This window comes from Coturnix japonica, chromosome 3 (assembly GCF_054131305.1).
Source record: "Coturnix japonica strain WE chromosome 3, WE-NBRP24, whole genome shotgun sequence".
Taxonomy (NCBI): domain Eukaryota; kingdom Metazoa; phylum Chordata; class Aves; order Galliformes; family Phasianidae; genus Coturnix; species Coturnix japonica.
The window spans coordinates 8480087-8497733 of record NC_140665.1 but is presented as its reverse complement, the minus strand read 5'-3'; the positions used below and the strand labels follow the sequence as shown (position 1 = coordinate 8497733).

At 35.8% G+C, this 17647-nt stretch overlaps 1 protein-coding gene across 5 annotated transcripts in view; it reads left to right on the top strand.

Moving 5' to 3' along the window:
* The window catches only part of LOC107310795 (protocadherin Fat 4-like), a 42682-nt gene that overhangs the window by 3741 nt on the left and 21294 nt on the right, over nt 1–17647 (top strand). For all 5 annotated transcript variants that reach the window (XM_015856778.3, XM_085541000.1, XM_015856776.3 and 2 more), the window contains exons 4-23: nt 1045–1089; nt 1451–1546; nt 1857–1946; nt 2664–2774; nt 3485–3601; nt 4773–4863; nt 6041–6153; nt 6410–6583; nt 7048–7176; nt 7431–7586; nt 8456–8636; nt 9889–10022; nt 11034–11978; nt 12959–13084; nt 13272–13529; nt 13823–13921; nt 14029–14201; nt 15216–15364; nt 16167–16474; nt 17025–17294. In XM_015856778.3, coding sequence (XP_015712264.2) covers nt 1045–1089; nt 1451–1546; nt 1857–1946; nt 2664–2774; nt 3485–3601; nt 4773–4863; nt 6041–6153; nt 6410–6583; nt 7048–7176; nt 7431–7586; nt 8456–8636; nt 9889–10022; nt 11034–11978; nt 12959–13084; nt 13272–13529; nt 13823–13921; nt 14029–14201; nt 15216–15364; nt 16167–16474; nt 17025–17294 — 3765 coding nt within the window. The remainder of the gene's footprint in view (nt 1–1044; nt 1090–1450; nt 1547–1856; nt 1947–2663; nt 2775–3484; nt 3602–4772; nt 4864–6040; nt 6154–6409; nt 6584–7047; nt 7177–7430; nt 7587–8455; nt 8637–9888; nt 10023–11033; nt 11979–12958; nt 13085–13271; nt 13530–13822; nt 13922–14028; nt 14202–15215; nt 15365–16166; nt 16475–17024; nt 17295–17647) is intronic.

Genomic DNA, 17647 nt, shown 5'->3' with positions numbered 1-17647 from the left:
GTAAATATTTATTCTTTCACAATACAGGTTAGTATAACATAAGAGCCACACATAGGAAACATCAGTGTAGATTTCAGTATCCACATCTCTGTGATATCTGTGCTATATATCTCCAGTTTCCTGTAACTGAAAATTTAGCTGGATGTCAAGATGGATCTTAATCGTGTATTTTTACTCAGTAATAAAAGTTGTAAATTTGGAGATTTGTAAATCTCCAAGTAACATGAATTACTTAATCAAAGTGAAATTGACTGGTTATAATTTGCTAGAAGGCAATCTTTAATCCTATGGATTTTTATGTTTGTACATAACTGCAGACATGAATAGATCCCTCACCTCTGTTGGCTGAAAGGAATCAGGAGCCTTCCTTCGAGGCTGTGGTTGCTCTATAGGACTACCAGGGATCTCTAAAGTAATACTGTTTTTCTCACTGAAGTTGGCTCTGAATAAAAAAAATGCTATAACTCTGCATAGTAACTGGAAGCCGTTTTTTGTATTTTTTCAGAGTAGAATTTACTTGGCAGAGTTGAACCACACAGATTTTAAACACAGTACTTATGGTCAAGGTTTTTGATTGATGAAAGTGCACTTCAGTGTTAGCACATCATTTCCTCATTTGGATATTTTTAAAAACGAGTTAAAACATTTTCCTGAATATGTTATGATAATTTATAGGCTTGTATACGTATTGTCTAATTCCCTGTCAATTGTCTAGTGCAAAGAATAGCCAATATGTGGTTGGTAAGATCTGGCAGATAGCAGCAGCAGAGGAGAGGCAGCCAGTTAAACATTACAGTTAATAATCTGCAATGAACTTGCTATATATAGAGAATAATATTTTTTGGTATGACGTGTTGAAGTGGCAGAGCTGAACTATGCTCCCGTAACCATGAATGTTTAACTGCCAATTCAGCATGGCACACCTGAAATTTTGAGCAGTAGATGTTTTGTATATTTTTGCTACGTATACGTTGAGGTAATGATTATTTGACAAACATATGGAGATTCTATTGGTAATATTATTTACTTGCTATTGGTTTTTAGAGTGACCATCTCTTTTACTCTGTTGTTTGCCAAAGGTCTGGAATGGTAAGTAGAAGATGTGTTTTCAACTATGTATTTTTATGTCTGGGTTTAATTCAAAGTATTATTTTCCAAAATACTAGAGATGTGATGCAGGGAGTTATGACTATCTTATAAAAGGTGTATGTGTTTAAAGAAGCCAACTGGAATGACTGTTTTTGTTCTCAGTAAAAGTAAAGTAAATTAAAAAGGTTTTAAAATATTTTCACAAACTCCCTTGTTACAACTGGTAGTCTGGCATTAAAAAGCTTCTAGAACTGAAGGGTATCTCTTTGAAGACCTCTTTTTATACGATGAAATTACATGTTAGCATTGTGCTACTACCTTGCTGATGTCATTTCTAATGTCTTTTGCTCCCATTATGAAGAATGAAATAGAGAATGCACGGGATTTACAATTACAAGATGTAAACGACAATTCTCCAGAATTTCTACAAGCTCTCTATAACACTTCAGTATCCGAGGTGGGTTATGGTCAGCGTTAATTATTTTTCGTGTAGTAGTTGAAATTATTTCTGGGGCCCAGCCATACCAGATAACCACATGCACTCTTACATGACTCTTCTATGCCTTTGCGTAAATGAGACTGGGCTGCATGCATCCCAAATGGAGGTACAAAGTGAAGAAGGAACATTCTGCTACCTGAACAAAAATAGAAATTAGAAATAATTTGCTTGTTCTAAGGGACTGGCTACATTTTCCTGCTTTGGAGCAAAAGGTCAGAAGCAAGAACAAAATGGGATTGTGGCTGAGCATGATGTTCTTTATTTCTAGGTATCTGCAATAAATTCCACAGTTATAAAAGTGGAAGCTCAGGATAAAGACCTGTCACCTTTGTTCAGCCACATTAGTTACAGCCTTTGGGTGAGTATTCTTTGTTTGCCCAGAAGTGCACACCAGTCTATATTTCATACATGGCATAGTCTGTGACTTGATCCAAATACACACTTTTGTACTGCAATATTGTTATTACAAACCAGCAAAGTGATGGCATCAGAAAGACCATTTAATGTTAGAACAGTGTGATGATAAAAATTTTTACCACAAGACCAATCTAGTATGCAGTGAGGCCTGAATCTATTTCTTTAAGTTTGTGAAATGTTTGCAGCATTATTAATGTACAGCCAGGAACCCTTTGTCCTTATTAGAAACAGAAGTGAAGCAGTTTCCCCTCTTTCTAAACATAGTACTACAAAGATTTGTTGTTGATCTTTATTTCTGTTGAGGGGTATGCACAAACCACTTGAAGTAAAATTATTTCAACTAACTTTAGATATCAGCTATGGAGATCTCCATCTTTGAGCTTGATACGTCTGTTTCTTTCATAGTTCATGAGGGGAAGATGTTACTATTCATGGAATCTTTCGTTTCTAACCATAGAATGAGAGAAACCAGATGAAAACTGTAATGGCACTCAGAGGAGCAGCAATCAAATGAGTGGAAAAGGGCTTGCATTTTCCAGAGATGTCATTAGGAAAATTCTCAGTCATTTTTGAATAGTCTAATAATAAAAGTGGCAAGAGAAAAAAAAATGCATTTCATTATTAACTGTGTAAAACATGTGATTGATTCATTTTTCAGGGCCCAAACTCTGATTACTTTTATATAAGGGAAGGAGATGGAAACATCATGGTGAATAAAACTTTGGATTACAACAAGGTCAACCATTTCAATTTAACAGTCCAAGCAAAGGTATGCTATAAAATTTAAAAGGAGTAGGAATTAAGGCAGTTCTACAATGATACCTCCTTCATTATGTCTTGTTTTCTGTAAGTCTATAAACTCGGAATTCAAAACTCTTCCTTATAGAGTCTATAGACCAAAAGTTCTGTCTGCATCTTGACTCATATTGCGGGCAAAGTAGTACATTCTTAATATTTGAGTCACTGCATTGATCTCCTCGTAAAAGTCAGCCCAGGTTCCTTTCTGTGTGCATTTCAATATTTAAACAGTTCATTTATTCTCTGATCACTCTGGCAGATCTAATGTCCTACTGTTACTGCAGCTTACCACCTGCAGTCTTTTTTCTGTTTAAAGATTAAAGATTTAGTTATGCATTTGACTTCTTAGGTCTAAAAAGAAGTAATTTAGCAACATATATTTATAGTATTGAGCAAATAGTATAGCTACTGCAAATGCACCGTTACTACAACCTGCATGCTTCTCTGTAATACATGCCCGGTACAATTACTTTTTGATAGTATTATTAATAGAATTGTATTTCTCAGTGGAAGAATTGGATAAAGTAAGAGTTCTCAGACTAAGAATGCTGACATTACAGAACACAAATAATACTATTCTGTTTATTCTCTGTCTGTATGCTGTTTTTTTCTGTATTCTAATGTTCTATTGAAAAATGGCCCTTTCATCACAATGTTTCGTATTTTCTTCTTGGAATGCAGGAAAGATTTGGAAACAACAGTGATACTGTCTCATTAATAATCAACGTACAAGATTATGACACACTGAACCCCTATTTCAGTCTATCAGTTTACAATGGAACAATCAGTGAAAACAAGGTAAAAGCTTTTCACTGGATGCTGTAAATGTAAAAAATGATTCCTGTCCACAGTGCTTTTCTCTCAAGGAATGTTTCTCATTCAGCTGCTTACAACTGAGTTGTAACCTGAGTTAATGGAGGGTAAATTTGTGCCAATTGGTGGCCAATTTTATGGTTGTTCACTATAGACCTCCAAGCACCAGGTAGGCAGAACAATCATATGAAGGATGAAACTTCCTGCCACAGAAACAGATTTTTCTCAGGAGGAAAAAACAAATGACACACACACACACAAAAATACAATAAACACAAAAACAAAAACAGTCTTAACAGGAGTTGCAGTAGGGTTTATATTGTACATTTGGAAATGTGGTTGATCAGTCCTTGGATTAGCTTCCTGCTGTCAGCTTTAAATACTGTAATTCCTCCTTAGGTAAGCAAAATAAGAATCTAAACTGTATACATATACAATGTTATAAGTAAGTTATTTTTCTATGTAGGGGATGATGTAATTTCTGTTTGGGATATATTTGTTTAATTCAGGCACGTACTGCCGAAGAAAATCACAGTGTAGCAACAACAATAATCCACTCAAGTTAAACTGGACAGTTCTCTTCATTAACCCTATTCATCATCATCTTCATGTTAATGTATCAAATCACCAGTACTTTTAGTGTTATACCTTTTGTTAGAAGTTCACCTTTAACTGTTTGAAAGGAATCCTTTAGATCTTCTGAAATTGTTTTATCTTTAAAATAAATTGTTGTTTTTATTAGGGATACAGTCTAGACTTGCATTTTTATTTTTTTTTTCTGAGAAAGGAATGGAAAGAACTGAGATGTGCACTGCTGTTAATATTAATTCCATCAGTGACTACTGCTTCAGAATCTGGTGTCTCTTAAAGCAAACAGAGCATATGCATCAAGTATTTTGCTCATCACTTCACTCCATAAAGCCAGTATAGCAGACAGATATTTTCTTTCTTGATCCCAATGATTAGATTACAGGATTATAGGATGGCTTGGTCTGGAAGGGGCCCTTGAAATTCAAGTCTAACCTTCCTACTGTGGGCAAGGTCAACTTTCACAAGATGAGGTTATTAAAATCCATTCCAACCTGACTTCTTTTAATCAGAATGGTGATGCACTTAATAAACACATTTAAGTTTGTGTACTTTCTTTCTTTTCTAGTTGGGTCCTTTGTCTATTCTTCCAGAGAAGATATTTGCTAAAGATGGAGACACAGGTATAAATGAAAAAGTATATTACAGCATCAAGCAAGGTAAGAGCTTTTATTTTCTTCTAGACATTCAAGCAGTAACTTATGCTGTACTATATTAGTAAGGAGAATGATAACGAAGTACAGCGTACAGGCAGAAAATGTCTTAATTGCATACATTTTCACTTCAGTGCTGCTCTGCAAGCTGACTTTCAGTTATTATGGCAACTATAAAACATCTACATGTTCATAATCTCTTCTCAGTAAATAATTTCTGATTTAAAATGTAAGACAACTTAGAATCTTCTATCCAGGATTTTCATTCAAGACCAGTTCCATAGGGAGATTTTCTGACAGAATTGCTGTAAGGGTGGATAATAGTAAAGATGGTAAATATTCAAAAGGTAAAGGAAAACTCACTGATATCAATGCCTGGGCTGAAAAAGCTGGGGCAGTCTCCACTAGGGAGCAATCTCCAAGAGATGCTGCCTCAGTGGTGGTCAGCCCTTAAATGAGATCTTAGAGGAGGTGGAGCTCAACTCCACCTTCTTCCGGGAGCAAAGCTAAATTACTCTCACCTGTGCTCCCACAGTAAACCCAACACTTGCCTCAGCTGATTAATAAAAGGTCCAGGCTGTGATTTCCCATACAATTGCTAAAAGCTCCTGAGAAAATGAATTTGAAACCACTGAAGACCATTCTTTTATGAGACCATTCTTTTGAGAACATGGTGTTTGAGGGAAAAAAAAAGAACACAAAACAAACAAACAAACAAAAAAACACCCCCAAACCTTATATTTGGGATGTCTGTGTAGTAGAAATGCTAAGTCACAACCTAAAGCAGTGATTGAGCACCAGTGAGAAGGTAGGGCCAACCCAGGGGATGGGTTGCAATGCATCTGAGTGACTGGAAGGGATGGAGCCAGGCTCCGCCCCTTCCCAGATCTCATATAAGGGTTGGCAGTGAAGGGGAGGGTGTCTTTTGCTGGAGATCCCTTCATACTTGAGGCCTTCCAAGGTTAAACATTTCCTTCATTCTGCATCTGTGGCTGCTGGATTTGGGCTCATTCTCATTTGCTGTAGCCTAAGGCTTTGCCACCTTGTTATTACCACCCCATTATAGCATTACAGTCTGTTAATTTTGCTGTGTCTGTGTCATAAAAGGGACAGATTGGCTTCAATATTATGCTTTGTTTTCATTAACCTGTTGTATTTTTATTATTATTATTATTTATTTTAGTGAAACCTCCAGCCTATAGTAACGCCTTTTCAATCAATGCTGATAGTGGAATGTTGGAAGTAAAAACTGCAGTTGACAGAGAAGAATGTCCGTATCTTTTTGTGGGCATTGAGGTAGTCATTGTTTTACTGTTCAACACATTCATATCAAGTCTCAATTTCATAAACTGGTATTAGAGCCTATGTTGCTGTTAATAGTGCTTCTCATGGTAATGTGAGGCACAGTTGGCATCTGTTGTTTACATAATCTAAAACACAGAATAAAGGGATTTACATCTGTTGAATGTATGTAGTGATGTTGTTGCATTAATGTGGGATGGCTGGATGTAAATTCCATACCCTAATAACAGCTATAAACCCTGTTTTCTAGGCTGCACAGCAAGACAACAATATGAAAACAGCTGATGCTGTAGTACTGGTTACTATTGAAGACATAAATGACAATCCTCCAGTTCTGTCACAGTCAAGCTACAATGTCTCAATTCTAGAAAATTTCCCAAATGGAAATGAAGTTCTTCGAGTAGAAGCTGTTGACAAAGATGAGGTAAGAACCATTTTTGGTTGCTACCAATTATTTACTTCTGAAATATACCTTTAAGTGCATTTGCACTATATGAGTATGGTGAATGTTGGTATAGATATGTAATTTTTCTGACTACCTTTATGTATTTAATGATAACAATCATAATTTCACTTCTTTGAGGAGGAAAGTATTGCAGCCCAAGAGCAATTTGTTTTGTTTTTTTTCCTGCCTCTGAAACTCCTCCTGGTTTGCTGAAGGTCCCTGACGTGAAAGCATAGAAGTATGAAGCAGGCACAAAGCTGCAAGTAGCTCTTAGCCTGGGTGATGTATTTCATCCAAGTTTCTCAATCCAGTTTATCTGGAACAAAAGCCTCAATTACACCTGAAGGTTAAATGCTCTCCACCTGGAAATTAAGAATAAAATATCCTAATGAACTAGCTTGGTGAGTGTCCTGTTTAATAGCAAATGTCATTACTGATTGCAGGGAGGCTTCCAGGGAACGCTCAGTCTTACTCCAGCTGACAGTCCTTTCCAGATTAGTCAAGATGGGATTCTAACTGTGAGGAACTCCACGCTGTTGGATAGGGAGCAAATATCATCTATTCATCTACAGGTAATAAACCCGCTTCTTTCCAAGGCAAGCTGAGACAAACAGATAACTAAACATGGAAAGAGGCTGACTCTCTCTAAAGTGAATCAATAGCTTACTTAAAGAACCAGACCCAGACTTTGACATTAGAACTGGGTGGAGGGAAATAACTCTGCAGTGATAGAGTTTGTTCTGCTTGCAATTGCTGTTCGTTCTTCCTCTTATTTATAGAACATGCATTCTAAACAAAACAGTATTTTTACTGCTTCATTTTCAAGGTCACTGCCAAAGATCATTTGCCACCTTACAATGAGGCACAATCTGCAATCAACGTATTGTTGCTAGATGAAAATGACAACAGCCCAACCTTCACAAACACACAATATGAACAAGTTATTTTCAACAATATGACTGCAGGAATGCACATTCTTCAGGTATGTAAAGGTGGCTAATATAAAGATGTTGACCAAGATGGTGATAAATAGTCAAAGGTTATTAGTAAAGAAAACTCGCCAATGTTGATGCCTTGACCAGAAAGCTGAGGCAGTCTCCACTAGGGAGCAGTCTCCAAGAGATGCTGCCTTGGTGGTGGTCAGCCCTTAAATGAGGTCTTAGAGGAGGTGGAGTCGAAGTCCACCCCTTCCAGGAGCACAGCTAGATTACTCTCACCTGTGCTCCTGCAGCTGACCCAGCACTTGCCTCAGCTGATTAATCAAAGGTTCAAGCTGTGATTTCCCATACAAGGTACTAGAAATATTAAGTGCAAATGACACTTCCATGTGACTGAGTTCTTGCTTTGGTTTGTGTAGTGATCCTTTGAATAACAGGATCTTTTCTGAACTTCTTTGAGTTCAGAAACTGTCCACATTTTATTTAAAACTTTATATCTTTAGATATTCTATAAACACGGCATCACAGATGCTCTTATCATATCTTATCCCAGATCAGGGAGTGAATGAGAAAGGATTTTGTTTGTTTGTTTTTTTTACATCCTGATTTCTACAGACAGGAGAGAGAAAATAAGTTTCTTGGACTTAGTTGTTTACAAGGTATTTAATGAGAACAGAATGCTGCTAGAATCCAGCAAATGATGTAATTGTAAAATCTGTTGAAAGGTTGTTTATGCTGAAGCATTGTTTTTAATTTAGAGGTACAAAGTTTTGTAAGAGAGATAAGAGAATGATATTAATTCATAAGTGTCTGTTCCATTAATGATTTTTCTCTGCAGACTATGCAGGAATAAGTAATTCTGTGTTTCTTTATAATACCAAAAAAATCTAGACTAAAATTATTTATTCTGCAGGTTGCTGCTGGTGATCCAGATGAAGGTATAAATGGAGCAATAAGCTTTGTCTTAGCTGGTGGTAATGAAGGTGGATACTTTGAATTGGATGAATTCACAGGACAAATCAGTTTAAAAGCAGTAATCCCATTAAGAGCCAATGAGAGTAAGAACTTTGTCCTATGGGTGACAGCTACTGATGGTAAGATGAAATTTTTAGTACAGCTCAACACTACAACCTCAAATGCAGTTTTGTTGTTGTTGTTTTCATTTTGTTGGTGTTTTTTCCTTCCCTTTCTCTTAATGAATGTTTTCAAGATAGACTTTATTTTAAAAATATCATCTAGGAGCCTATTTTCACCTGCTCTTGTTTGTTAAAGATGAGGAAGTTTGTCTTGCTCATCCAAAATATTGTGTCTGTAGTAAAACACTGCTTTCTGATCATGCTTTTGTATCTTAGTTTGCTTCAAATTATTTTGTATGCTTCCATAGACATGAGTCTCACACCTACCTTTAACTTAATTATTGACTGCTTTTGCACAGGACAGTAGACCAAGATTTGGGCATATATGTTATAAATTAGAGGAATTCTAATTTCTGTAAATTCTAGAAATTTATAAATCAGTCAACAGGTAGTAGAATAAAAACTAAATGTAATGAGAAACTGGTCTGTGTTTTCACATCTATGTGGGCATGGAGAAACTAAAGTGGAGATGCCAAAACCATCTAGATGACTCGAACAAATGTAGTTTCCTTAGAAATACATATTGAGAGTTTCTTTGGTTTAAGAGAGTATCAGAGAATTTGATGATGAATATTCATAATCAGAATGATGACAGAAGTAAATGTAACCTAGGATGGATATCCCCCTCTTGCATGAGCATCTGAAGTGCTTTTCATCCTTCAGTGTTTCTCCCTCTGATTTTCTCATTATGAGTGTTATGTCTTCAAATAATGATTCTGTGGATAAAGTAGATACTGGCAGAAGCATAGTTGCACAAGAGGTGCATTGGCATTGGTCCATCTGATGTCTCTCTGTGCTAAATATTAATTGTTGTAGTGTGTATTAAAGCTCATTTACTGGAAGGGTAATATCCAATAATTTATGTTCTGATCTTCGTTAGGACTGGACCTCTCAGCAGTGCTGTGATACTTACAGTAAGAACAGAGGAGAGGAGAGAAATAAAAAAAAAAAAGCAAAACAAATCAGTACCAGTAAAAAAAAAAAATATATATATATATATATATATATGTATGTATGTATATGTGTGTGTATATGTATATGTGTGTGTATATGTATATGTGTGTGTATATGTATATGTGTGTGTATATGTATATGTGTGTGTATATATATATATATATACTTCTAGGCAGAAGACGTTTTGTGTGTGGTTTTGGTTGTTGGTTTTTGTTTTGTTTTGTTTTTTTCTGAGACAATTTTCTTTTGACTGCAGGTGGGACAAATCCAAGGAGTTCATCAGTGCCAGTACATATCTTTGCAGTTGGAGATTCCAGACCCCAGTTTATTCAGAAAACGTACAATGTGTCTGTGGAGGAAGAGCTAGTCAGTCCTGTTGAAGTGGCAAGAGTAAGAACAACTTTATTTAACTCTTGTGTAGGACATGGTAGTTGTAAGGAAATTCTCCTTCTTACATGCTCAAAGTGTATTTATCCCCTTGAATGATGTTTGTGGGGTTTTTTTGTTCTTGTTTTTTTCTGCTTAAGCTTCATTTCTATTACACGCTGCTCTTGTCTATCATTTGAAGCTGATAATATAACAAAAAATAAAACGCCATCTGCTATCATCCAACATTGGAAACAATCCCCACCACCATCACAACTTGTCCCCACCATCAAGAAAACAAAAGAAAAGAAAAGAATAAACCATGCAACCAATCAAAAAATAAAACAATTCAACAAATAAATCAGCAAAACCCACAGCTAGAACTACTTGAAACATTAAACTCACATTCTTAGTTCTTCGTTGCCTTTAGGCATTCTATAAAGACTGCAGTGGCCCAAAGGTTATAAGCAATATACACTCATCCTTAGTGACACATATAAAACCAACAGACATGAAATACCAGGACTCCATTTTGTAGGTATTAGAAAGCTGTTGGAAGGACATTTTCAAAGAAGGCTCTGGAGAACTTGTCCATCATTTTGATCCAAAAATGCTTAGACAAACAGGTCACTGCAATGCACTATGATAGCTCCTTGTTAAATGCAATTATGAAGACAGGTGGGAGGTTTAATAACAATCAGAGAGAATACAGTGTGTTTCAGTATTGTATTTTATTGGCTACCTGAGTTAGTTCATATTTTCACTTTTTGTAAAGAAAGGCAGAGCTGAAAGTTAAACTGAACTCTATTGTTTTTGTTATGTTTTATAGTTATTTACATTTCTGTCCTAGTCATGTTCCAATTAGAGGCAATCCTCTCCAGCTGTACTTCTCTGTGTACACTGGGGCTTGATTCTTACTTTCAGTAAATAAAACTAGTAAAATGAATTTGAACTTAGTTAAAACTACAGTTCTTTTTTTAAGTGGTTGTTTGTTGGTTTGAAATCATTTATGGATAATATTTTTATCTTGCACAGGTAAAATATGAGTCTCTAAACCCCCATATACCAGTTATATTGAGAGTACTGACAGAATCAGCAACATTTGATGTTGACGTCAATGGAATTATCAGAACAAAAATCAAACTGGATTATGAATCCCAGAATCATTACACTCTAAATATTTCCTTGTCAGATGGAGTTACTACTGACTATGCTACTGTGTTTATCCAAGTTACAGATGTCAATGATAACAGTCCTGTGTTTGGTATAACTAACACTACCATTAAGATTCTGGAGAACACACCAGCAGGAACTCCTGTTGCCAGTGCACCAGCTACTGATGTGGATACTGGTTTTAATGGGTTGGTGGTTTATACTCTGAAAGGTGATGAGGGAAAAATGGACATTGATGCTTCAGGCTTAATTTTGCTGAAAAAGGAATTGGACAGAGAAACGCAAGCCATCTACAACTTAGCAGTGATTGCTAGCGATCAAGGCCAACCCAGGCTTTCTGCAGTTCTCAATTTAACAGTTGTCATTGATGATGTGAATGACAACCCTCCAGTCTTCTCATCAAGTGGATATGAAGTGAGTGTCTCCGAAGACAAAGCACAGGGAAGTGAACTACTGAAAGTATCTGCTACAGATTTGGATGCAGGCGTCAATGGCTTTGTGATGTACAGGATTATTAGCCAAAAACCTCTAACTTCCTCGCCAATGTTTCTTGTCAATTTGACCACTGGGCAGTTCTTCCTGAGCCAGCAGCTGGATTATGAAACCACAAGGGAATTTGAAGTAGAACTGGAGGCATCAGATGGAGGGCAGCCAAGTCTTAACACTAGCACACAAGTTGTTATCCATGTACTAGATGTCAATGATAATCCACCAAAATTTAATCAAGCAACTTATGATATATTTGTGATTGAAAACATACAGAAGGGTAGCCCTATCTGCACATTCAGTGTTACTGATGATGATGAGGTAGGTACCAAAGTAATCTCATCTTGATGAATCATGATTACATGTTTTAATTCAAGGAAAAAAAAACAAAAACAAAACAGTATTATTATTAGTTGGGCTAAAGGAGATTTGCTTAAATGATTGACAATAAATACATTTTGTGACATGAAAACATTATGCTTTCTATGGAACCAACAATAAATCAGTCCTTAACTACAAAATAGTTTCCTGGCCATCTCAGAGAATCCAGGAAAAGATAAGTACATGTAGACTAGGTCAGTGGAAGTTGATTTTCTGTGCATGCATGTAAGTAATGAATACGTGTATGTTATGCCATATAATAAGCAATAACAGAAACCTTAAATGTTATGGAAATAATCAACTCTGTTTTAATATTGCTTGGTAAATTGCTTCTGTCTTGGAATATGATAGTAATTTTCTGTAAGTCAACTTGCGCTTAGTAAGAGCTTCATCAAGGAGAGAAGCAGTTCTAAAACTGATGTAGTTTCTTTCTTTTTAATAGCAAATGATGCTATTTCACACTGCTTTTTAAAAAGTTGTTTTTTTCTCTCCTTTATTCATAAAGAAATTTCGCATGTAGTCATGGCACTGGGAACTTTGTTTGGAGGCAAAGATTTCTGATTTGCTATAATGTTTTTGCTTATGTCAATTTTAAAGAAGAGTAAATGTATCTCCCAGTTCGGACTCCACTAAGTGTGTTGGTGAGGACCCACTGTCTTAGAAAGTTTTAGGAGACGAATAGGTAGGTTTTAAATAGAGAATCCTACAAAAGCTTCTTATTTTCCCTCAGTTGTATTTGCCTGAGAAGTCCATTATTCCCATAGCTTAGGTTAGAAGGTTTCATCCATTGTCTTAGCAAAGCACTTGAGCTTTTTTAAATGAGATGTCCTACAGACAAGTCAGGTATTAATATCGATAATATATATTTTAAAATGAATATTAATTATGGCAATCACACATAAACTATTTTTCCTTTTTAGGCTGGCTTTTCTCAGGGACACTTCATTCACAACAGTACTTTTTTTACTGTGGATATTCCTGGAATACTTTCATTAAGGAATGACACAGAACTGGACAGGGAGACTACACCTGGATTCACTTTACAAGTAAGTGTCAGATTCTGAGTTTTCACTCATTTCTACTACATTTCCTTCTCCCCCCCTCCACGTCCCCCTTTTTTATTTTATTTTTTTTATTATTTTTATTTTTATTTTTTTTGTTTTTGGTTTTTTTTGTATCTTCATTAACTCATTAAAATAATGCAGACAATTCTACTTTTGTTTCCTTTGGCAGGTATGGGCAGTTGATGCTGAGAAGGATGGTCTAAATTCAAGTTCTTTGTTTCACATCACAGTTTTAGATGTCAATGATAATAACCCTGAATTTCAGATGCAGTCATACAGTTTTGCGTTTCCGGAGGGAGATTACAGGTTGGGTCCTTCTCCTGTGATTGGACATGTAACTGCTACTGATTTGGATGAGGGAGAGAATGCACGAATAACATATTACTTATCATCTGAGGATGGGGATAACCCATATGGCATCCAGCAGGTAAGGGCTTGGATATTTTGAAATGGAAACTGCTTTCCAGCCAGTTACTTGACATAATTATCCTCATCAGGTAGAAAGAATAGGCAGTAACTGTTCTAGTATACATGAAACCAAAACCAACTCGCAGACAAGTTTGGAATTATAAGCCCAGATCTAAAAGCTAAGACATTCTGGTCATACATTGCTTCTGTCCAAAGGGGAACAGATGATTTAAATCCTTCATCTCCTTTGAGAATGCGGTTTGCAAAAGTTATCAAAATGATCAGCATATCAAACTATATTACTTTCTTTAGGATGGAACCATTTTTGTTCATGGCTATGTTGATCGTGAAACTAAGGAGAAATACGAGCTGCTGTTGGTGGCATCTGATAATGGAACGCCTCAAAGGCAGGTAATGTAGAGGACCACATTATGCTTTGTTGCAACACCCTTTTATTAATGAAAAATACATTATTTGTGAATTTTCTGAGTCATGTTTTTTTCCTGTCATCATACCAGAATTTCACATACATCAACATTCAAGTATTAGATGTGAATGATAATGTCCCTCAGTTTACAAAAGCGCACTACTCAGCCAGCATACGTGTAGCAACAGCAAAAGAAGGAGATTTTGTACTATCAGTGTCTGCTACTGACCTTGACACCGGGAACAATTCTGTTATTTCATACAGGTAAATTTCTATGAGGTTAATAAGTCTCTTTTATTAAAGAAACAGAAGGGTGTCTTTATTTCTCACAGAGTATGTTTGCTGGTGACCTAAATATAAGACCTTTTTACAAGTGCTGTAATCTGTAATGATTTTTAAGCTTAGGGAAGAGGAGATACATTAATGTGTGTTTTATTAACTTTTCAAATCATGAGTACACCATTAAGAAAAAAAAAACCAAGTGTCTAGAGGCTAACATCAAGAACTGAACATCCAGATTTATTTCCATTTCTAAAATTTCATATAAACATGTTGGAATTTGAGTAGAAAGTAAATGAATCTCCAGGAATGACTATGTTTTCATACATATTCTGTTTACTGAGAGGAAGAGATCAGGAAATACCAACATTCATAATGGGATATGCATAGGAATTATATAATTGAGTGAGATTCCTGGATGAACCCCATGCTATTGAAAATATCTAGGTACACTGACAGGGAAAGTATAGATTAGGAAGTCCTTAAGATGAAAGAGTCAAAAAACCATGGATGTTTAAAAATAGGGTCTTGAAAGAGAGGAGTTTTATCTGTGAGATGGCATCCTACCTTAAATGTATACTTGTTCTTGTGAGCAATCCAGTTACCCATGAGAGTGTGCAGGAAGTAGGATCTGCAGTCTTCAAGAGAAAGTCACCTTCTCTTCTTACATTGTAGAATATGCAGCTGAGTGTACAATGTCTGCTTAATATTTGTGGGAAGATCAAAGGCTTGAGATCTAATGGGAAGCGAAGGCATGAATTCTCACTTTCTTTAGCGTGGAAGGTGTTCTAGGGAATAAAAAGACAGATGGACCTAGGTTAATGCTGCTGGAGTATGTTTCTTAGCCATTTTTTAAATATGTATAAATAAATGCTATTTGTTGGTTCTTTTATATTTACAAATAAATACTATTTGTTGCTTGTTACAAAAGTAATGGAAATTAGGGGATACTTTCTGTGTCATTAACATGAACATTATACTGTTTTTTCTTTAAAATAGCTTAATGAACCATTCTGATATTTTCCATATAAATAACCGTACTGGAGAAATCACCCTCACCAGTAGCTTGGCCCACATCACAGCTGACACGGTTGTTACAGTGACGGTTATTGCTGCTGACAATGGAGTTCCTCAGCTTGCCTCAAATGGTTAATTATGTTTTCACCTTCTGCTTTTTTTTTCTTCCAATATAAATGTAGCCTTTACCAACAATGAAATCAAAATTAATTAGAGCTAGAATCCATGTTGTGTTTTAGCAATGATGAAAATTTGCTTTTCACTCTTTGATTTCCTCCCAGGTGGTCTTATAAGCAGAGAGCTTAGTTTAATAAACCTGAAGAGGATAGATCCAGTAGTGCTCCTAGTATTCAAAACAAACAAACCTGTATCAAATGTGTTTCTTCTGTTTTCTTAGAGGTAGAAACATTTAAATTTCCAGTGTAGTTTAGCTCTTTTTAAAAGTATTTAATAATGTTTTTCATGTATTTTTAGGAAACATTTGGGTTTTTCATGACCAAAAGGAACTACTGATTTTCTTAAAATAGGATGAGAAATCTAAGTAGAATTTGAACTCATTGGGTTTTATTTATGTCACTTTTCTTTTTTTACAATATATTTAGAATAAGAGGGAAAAAAAATCAAATCCTCTGAACTCCTTGCTTTCCTACTTATTGAGGGAGCAGTATTGTTACCAGTGAAGTGTAGTTGCTCTGGAATTCCACTCAAGTATTAAAGGTTATGTATAGAAGTCATTTTATTTTGTGTATCATATATCATTCCTTTTTGCTTCTGACTTTTACTTTCTTTTTGCTACTGTTTCCTATGTGCCAGTTTCTCACAATTCCTATTACTACCCAAAATATTTAGGGAAATAGGGCACAGGGCATGATTATTTCACCAGCAGCTTTGTTATTTTTGTACTTTAACGTATGAATGATTTTCTCTCATTAGCGTCTGTCACTGTCTACCTGCTGGTTAATGATACTGGCTTCGGTCTGGCTTTTGAGAGCTCCAGCTACGAGTTCAGCATTCCAGAAGAGGAACCAGTTAGGACTTTTGTTGGCTCTGTGAAGGCACTGACTGGAAGCATCGCCGTACAAGTAGTATACTTCTTGAGATCACATGCTGACAAGTTTGCTATTAGTGACCAAGGAGACATTGTGACCCTTGCCACGCTAGATCGAGAAGATGATGACTTATACAGCATCGTGGTAGAAGCTGTTGATTCTGTGGTGCCACCCAATACAGCTATTGCTTTGGTACAGTGTGTTACGTTTTTAATAGTCTTTTTTAAAAACCACTAGAATGTTAAAAGGAAAAAAAAAAAAAGTCTGGATAAATGTCATTGATTATGTAAGAATAAATATTTCAAGAGACTTGTAGAATTTAATTTCTGTTTTTCCTGAGGAAGTCCTACAATCTTGGCAGCTTCTAAAACTGCATCACTTCCAAAGGGTTCCTCTATGAATAACTCATAACCAAAGAAACTGATTAACACTGAACTGAACCTGTGCATAGTTTTGCCAAAAAGCCCCCAAATTATTAGTTTTGCTCATTTCTTCTGGTTAAAGTATCATTTATCTTACTTGTTACAGTTGAGGATTAAAATAAATTAAATAAATGCTGAGATGCTGAGGTTGTGAAAATGTTCAAATGCTGAAGTTAGGAACCCTGTTTGTTATTGGTGGGGTTTGTTTGTTTGTTTAATTTCTCAGTAAACTTTTGTAGACTGAAATGAAAATGTTCTCCTTTGGATACTGTTTCTACAACTTTCAAGTTTCAACTTTGCATGTTTGTTTTTAAATACAGGTAACCGTGAGAGTAAATGACATCAACGACAATCCTCCAGTTTTCTCAAAAGCGATTCAAACAAAACTATCTCTTCCTGAGAATGCAGCTCCTCTAGATTTGGGAACATTTTCTGCTACTGATCTGGATGTAGGAGATAATGCATTTATAAGCTATTCTTTGCAAGATGATTTTTCTGGAACATTCCATATTAATACTACCACAGGCAAGCTAATGACAAGAACATCCTTAGACAGAGAAATGATGGACAATTATGAGCTGAAAATAATAGTAAGTTGAGAAATCTGTTGCAAGTTTGCAAAATTCTCAAGATAAAACTGATAGACACGCAAGAAAAAAAATCTCAGTCTTCATGAATTCCATCAGAATTCATTCAGTATTTCTTATGTTATTTTTTTACTGAGAACTTTCTTTTCTGCCGTGTAAATTGTTACTGTTGAATAAATGACCCAAGAACTTCAGATCCTAAAGATCATAGACGCATGGTATCTTGCTGTCAAATCTGCAAAGCATTCATGAACTTGTTTTAGACTGTACAACAGTCACAGCTATATTTCTTGTACTGTACTGCCAGTCCAGCTTTGTCCGTTCCTCTCACTTTTATCCACTCTTCGAAATGTATA